Source organism: Diceros bicornis, chromosome 4 (genome assembly GCF_020826845.1).
Source record: "Diceros bicornis minor isolate mBicDic1 chromosome 4, mDicBic1.mat.cur, whole genome shotgun sequence".
In the NCBI taxonomy this organism is placed as follows: Eukaryota; Metazoa; Chordata; class Mammalia; order Perissodactyla; family Rhinocerotidae; genus Diceros; species Diceros bicornis.
In genome coordinates this window covers 65,535,449-65,541,818 of record NC_080743.1, presented here as the reverse complement: position 1 = coordinate 65,541,818, position 6,370 = coordinate 65,535,449, and the positions used below count along the sequence as shown (strand labels likewise).

Genomic DNA, 6,370 nt, shown 5'->3' with positions numbered 1-6,370 from the left:
TGTGTTTGTGTGAATGTCCATCCTACTGAACGCTGAGCAAGGAACATGCCATCTTTGTGTCTCCCACACCAGCACAGCACAGGTACTCACTGCATGCCTTGTTAAGGTACCTGCAGGCACACATACACACTGCATTACACGTGCTCTGGGCTTTGGCTGAAAGGAGCCACGAGAGCCAGGCTGTCACAAAGAGAAGGGATGCACAGAGACCTGCCCATTTAGCGCGCCCACACTCATCATTCCCCCATCAGATCCCAGGGCCTCCTTCACAGCAGAGCTGCCTCATCCTGACTGGGAAAGGGACAAGCTGATGGCTGAGGAAGGAAGAAAAGATAGGATCTTCAGGGTCACCTGCCAGCAGCTAAGGACCCTTGTCTCAGACCGTGAATCTGGAGAGAAGTGGGTCCTGAGTAAACATGCTCGCTCTTGACAGCTCTGACTCTGAGCACCCGAGGGCTCCCTCCTCATCGTGCCCCTGGCCATGAGACATCCCCCAGAGACTGGAAAACACAACAGGAGTCTAACGATCTCAGGCCTACAGGGGACATCAAGGCTGCCGCAGGTGGGAGCCCAGTCCACCTGTCCCGGGAGTCAGTCCTCACAGGTCCAGGAGGTCTGTACCTGGACAGAGGATCCCACAGCTCTGTCCCCTGTGACTCAGCAAGAAGTCAGGGAAGGTTATATTTCCCACATACACACACACTCACACCATAGTCACACCACACACACGCTCACTGACAAACAACTTTACACACGGTGTCTCTTGATCCCCACAAGGACTCGAGTACTCCGTGTGACACCTGGTGACTCTCACTCCAGGACACCAAGTGTTGACTGCTCTCATTATTAAATACTCTGAACTGGACAAATCCTGCAGTGAATTCCTCTGAAATCCCAGAAGAGGCAGAAAACAGCATTCAAGGAAGACGCTAGAAACAGCCTCCTTAGGTCAGCCCAGAGATTCTCTGGGCCAAAGCTCAGACTTCAGCCCAACACTGCAACATTGTAACCAGTGGCTAGTGCATCCTGGCCCCATGCTTGGCCAAGAGAGACTTTTCCCCAACCCCAGAGACCAAGAGCTGATCCTCAGAGAGGGCCTTTCCTCTGCCGGGAGCTTGTGAGGAGAAACCCGCCTCTGCAGGACAATCACCAGCAAACACCTGCAGGGGTGCAGCTGCAGCATCAGCAGGTGTGTTCACTCTGTTCCTATTTACACTTGTCCTTTTCTCCTTTCAAGTCTCCAATCCCAGATATACATAATAACAGCTTTGAATTTTATATCATAGGCTCAGCCTCTGGGAAGGATAGTATGCTGCCAAGTTTAGATTCGCATCTTAGATTCGCATCAAATAAACTGATGGTTACTCGTCGTGTTAGAAATGAAACTGTCGCCCCCTTGTGTTGGTTGTTCTGCCCAGTGCACGTGAATCTGGCCTGATCCTAACAAGTTACTGGGGGGCTGATAGTGAGGTTGCTAGGAGTCAAGAGTCTGGAGCCAAATTCTCTCAGTCCAAATGCTGAGAGCCACGTCCACCCTGTGAGCTTGGGCAAGTCCCTGAACCTCACGGAGCTTCAGTCTCCTGATCTGTAACATGGAGTTAATAACAGTTCAGACCTCTAGGGTAGTCATGTAGATTAAATGAAACAATACACAGAACATTCATAAAAGAAAACTGGGCTGTAGTAAGTGAAAATAACTGTTACTATCACAACTGAATTTACCACCTTTCCTACTAAGAGTTCAGAGGAACATTAAAGACTCACTCTGGCCAAGGGGGTGAGTGATACGATGCTGTTTTCTGGGCATCACCAGAATTGGAGACCACAGGTATCGCTGGGCCGTTGTCAGTCCAACACTTCTCCATGTTTCACTGGGAATTTCTACAAGGTACAAAAAAGTCATTGAGTAAGGACACCAGCTTTGGCTCTCTCAGGGATGCTGCCATTCCTAGAGGAGAAAGGGGAAGAAATGCTGTCTCAGTGACAGTGATTATTTCACAATCGGTCAAAATAAGAATCTTTCCGTTTTGCTGGTGACGGTCGCTCAGGAGCTGTGCTTCTCCAGCAGATCAGGCCACCCTGCACACTCTTGTGTGCGCTCTCTCTCTCTCTCACTTCCTCTCACTGCCCTGCTTGTCTTCTCCCTTCTCTCCCTCCCAAGGTCTCTTCCTTGCCTGGCTCAGAATTCCTGAGAGAAGTGGGACACAAGCAGTCAGCAAATCAAGGTTAGGGGAACATGGGAGACAGGCCCATAGAAAGATGGCACATACCAAACCTCAAATACTTGCTTCTCCCTACACTCATGAAAACAAGCCCCAGCCAGTAGCCCTGAGCACCCGGTAGAGGCCGAGCAGATTATGTCCCAGACTCTGGAAGAAGCCATTCCTGGTGCGGCTCCTCAGCAGGGGCCTGTTCCTCCAATCGTGCAGGAGGGACTTTTGGGCACATGCCAGATGCCCAGGTCCTGGGCCTGGATGTCCTAGTAGCCAGGGTTCTGGAGATCAACAGACACTGAGCCTGACCAGGCCAGGAGGTCCCTCAGCGCCAGGCCCACACATGCACCCTCAGTGGAACCGAGAGCTCGGGGCTCCAGGAGGGCAGATGGCCAGCAGTGCTCAGACACCCCCACTTCCAGCAGATGATGATGCCTCCCCACCACCCAAGTCCCTAACAGCCTTGTTGGGAGAAAGCTGTGGTTCATGATATGGAAGCATTTCTTTCTTCTCCAGCCCTGTCTCCACATCCCCATCTACCAACCCTCCCTTCTACATGGTATGGTCCAGCCACACTCAGCTTCTCACCTTTTCCCAAGTGGGTGGCGAGTGGCACCAACCTTGTAGTCATCACTGGTGGCCACCTCTGCAGACCCAAAGGTGTTGTGATTGGCTTAGTTGCCATCCCCCTCTGGATAGTCTGCCCTGCTGCTGTGCTGACTGGACCAGCGATCACCCACCGTGCACTTCCCCAGCATGTTGTTCTCATGCACACTGGCCACCAGGGTCCAGCCACCACCCCCAGAGGTCATGTCACAGAAGGTCTGGTAGATGACACCATTCTCAGCGTGGAGAAAAAACAGGCCATCTGCAGAGGGAAGCAGCCCAGAGTCCCCTGTCTGAGAGCACATAGGCCTTCTCAGGCCCCACAACCAGAAAGATCCTGGGAACCAGAAACATCACTGACTCACGGACTCCTCCCCTGAGTCTTAACACTGAGTGTCCCTATCAGCACAAGAATCTCCCCAAGATGAGAAGATAATGCCCCTGTGACTGAGGCAAAACATAGAATTATCAAAACTTCCAATGACGTTCCTCAAAAATTTAAACAGTCAAATTCATATGACTCAGCAATTCCACTCCTGGCTATATAACCCCAAAAATTGAAAACAGAGACTCAGATACTTGTACACCAGTGTTCATTGTAACATCATCCACAATAGCCAAAGGTGGCAACAACCCAAGTATCCACCAACAGATGAGTGGATGAACCGAATGTGGTATATACATACACTGGGTAAAAAGGAATGAGGTTCTGACACACGCTGCAAGTGGATAATCCTTGAAAACATTATGCTAAGTGAAACAAATCAGACACAAAAGGGCACATATTGCCTAATTCCGTTCATTTGGGGTACCTAGAAAAGACAAATTCCTAGAGACTAAAAGTAGAATAGAGCTTACCAGGGGCTGGGGGAGGGGAGGAATATGGAGTTATTGAATGTGAGTTCAAAGTTTCTGTTTAGGGTAATGAAAAATTCTGGAAACAGACAGTGGTGATGGTTGCACAAGACTGTGAAGGTAATTAATACCACCGAATTGTAGACTGAAAAACGATTACAATGGCAAATTTTATGTTATTTATGTTTCATCACAATTTGAAAACCAACTCCCAGTGGACAAAAACCTGATTATCCTGGCTGGGCTCTGTCTAAAGGCTTCGTCACTCACCGCATGTGCTACAGCACATCTCTGACCTCCTGTAGCTTCTGGGCAGAGATGGACCCAAAGAAGAACAGGTCCGCTTCTCTGTGCATTTCTTGGGCAGAGTATTGGCTGGAGAATATGCAGAGTTTTATTTTTACTGTTGGTTTGACACAAAACCCAGCCTCTCCTTGCTCGTAGTCCCACACCCATTCTGACACTGCAGCAGGGCCTCACTGCCTGGGTTGTAAGGCCCTGAGATGTCTCCCATGGTGTCCATTCAGCTCATCTGACCCAGCATCCAGCACAGGCTTAAAATAAGCATGCCTCCCTCCACAAGACCTCCTACTTGTGCTAAGCCCTGCCCTAGCCACTGGACAGTCAAAGAAATTAAACATCCCCTCAAGAGCTTACCTCTAGAAGGAGTTGCTGAGAAGTCAACAAAAAATTATATTGAGAGTCACGTCAGCATCATGGCAGGTGGTGGTCCCTGAATCTTTCCCCCCTAAGATACAATGAGAAGGACACTCATTAGCCAACTGAGGACATCGGCACAAGACAAGAGACGTCTGAGAGGACCACACAGCCATTCGTCTGAAGGTGGGGGTACCAAATCCCCTGGGAAGCAGTGGAAGGAGGTAAGCGACCTCCTCCCATCCCCAGTGGCAGTGATCTAGGGCGGGGACCTTACGCAGCGGCCGGCGCAGGACTGAGAGGAGACGGGAAAAGGCAGCTCTCCGGGAGAATGCTTTCACTCTCGGAGTTGTCTCCCAGCCCGCGGCGACGCTCCACCCCGTGGTGGCTCAGTCACCGTGGGGGCGCCCCCACCAGCCGAGCAGCCCAGGCAGCCGCAAGCCAGTGCAGAGGGGGGCGGGAGCGGGAAAGAAAGTGCCCCTTCCCCCATCCCACCGGGCGCACCAGCTCAGGGCGTCTGCCTGGGCAGGGGACCCTCGCCACATGCCTGCGCCTGCCTGTGCGAAGCAGGGGCGGCCCACGGGCAAACGCAAGTGGGGCCCGTGGGCAGAGCCAGTCTGGGGGCAGGGGGTTGTCCAAGGAAAGGAGGTCAGTGGTTAGTCAGAGATGGCCTCCTAGTCCTACTGACCCCGTAGCTTGTTCTGAGAGAGGAAACATGACTTATCAGTAGAAAGAAGAGATAATTCCAGGTCGGGAGAAGAGCATGCCCAAAGACATGGAGAAAAAAAATAAAGCACAGCCCAGCCTGTGGAAGAAATGTAATTTGTTTACTGTGGCTGAAACCTGGAGTGTGGGGTAGGGAGTGGTGAGACCCTGCCAAGAGGCTAACTGAGGCATCAAATGAAGAACCTTGTATGCTAGTCTAAACTGTAAAGAGTGTGCAGACAATTCTAGAAGTCTAGAAGAATGAAAGAGTCCCAGGCTTTGAGGTCAGAGGTATTCAGTTACAGGTAGCTTAACACTTACTAGTTGAGTGTCTTTGGAATTAGACTTAACATATCTGAGCCTCACTCAGCTTCCTTACACCTAAAATGAAGCTAGTCAATGGAAATCTTCTGACGATCAAGTGACATGATATTTAGGAATATGCTTTTCTTTTGTAAAAAAATAGATAAATAACAAAGAAGAGAAGTACAAATCTTAAAATGCCAATGTTATTCTTGTGGTGGAGACGAAGACCGTGAAGAGAGCATTCCTGGGCACAAAACAGAGCATGCAACTCCCTCTGGACATCTCAAGGCCAAGGCCACAGGGGTAGAGCATGGCTCAGAGGGGACACATTTCTTACCAGAGCCGCCTCAGGGCCACACAGAGGTAGAGAGCTTGGACCCAGTACATGCCTCAGCCAACACCCTAACTGCTACAGGCCAGATCCCACCAGAGGCCAGAAATCAGCGTTCAGCCTACATCTCAAGTCTGCAACAAGATGTGGCCCCTGTGCATTTCAAAGGCATCCCCTCTGGCCCAGGAGAGACCTGGACCCTGGCAGCAGCACAGCCTAGTCATGGTATTCACCACTTAGAGGTGAGCTGGAGGAACTGCTGCTCCTGGAGAGTGACTCACCTGCGCTGCCTCTCTGGTGGCCACAAAGAGAAACAGCAGGAAACCAAGTTCGGTCATTGTTACCTAAGGAAAAAGATGAGGTTAAGGTCGCCACCATGGTTTTTCTCTCCATGCCTGTCCCAACCAACCCCCCCCCCACCCCCGTCCCACAAAAACTCCAAGGCCAAGGACTCCTTGCCCTAAACCCACCACATCTTTGAGCTGGAGTCAGGGCTCCCAACACTCACAGACCTGGTCTGAGTCTCAGCAGCACTTTCCTCCAGGACAGAGAGTCCCTCCTTCCCTCCACACTGGGGCCAGGTGCTGAGAGCTGCCCGCTGAGTGGAGACTGGGAGCTTTCTCTGCAGAGGCTCCTGGAGTGGGCTGAGGGTGCTGAGCCCTTTATGGAGCAAGACCAGTGGGGCCCAGCCCAGGCT

The 6,370-nt window shown here is 51.4% G+C and overlaps 1 protein-coding gene across 1 annotated transcript; it reads right to left on the bottom strand.

The window, feature by feature from the left end:
- Positions 1 to 703: 703 nt before the first annotated feature.
- On the bottom strand, positions 704 to 6,011 carry ITLN1 (intelectin 1). Its single transcript, XM_058536885.1, is given in 11 exon segments — positions 704 to 842; positions 844 to 886; positions 1,765 to 1,777; positions 1,779 to 1,860; positions 1,862 to 1,881; positions 2,337 to 2,440; positions 2,443 to 2,494; positions 2,834 to 3,081; positions 4,609 to 4,626; positions 4,879 to 4,948; positions 5,955 to 6,011. Coding segments are annotated over 11 exon segments (846 nt in total).
- Between the last annotated feature and the right edge of the window lie 359 nt (positions 6,012 to 6,370).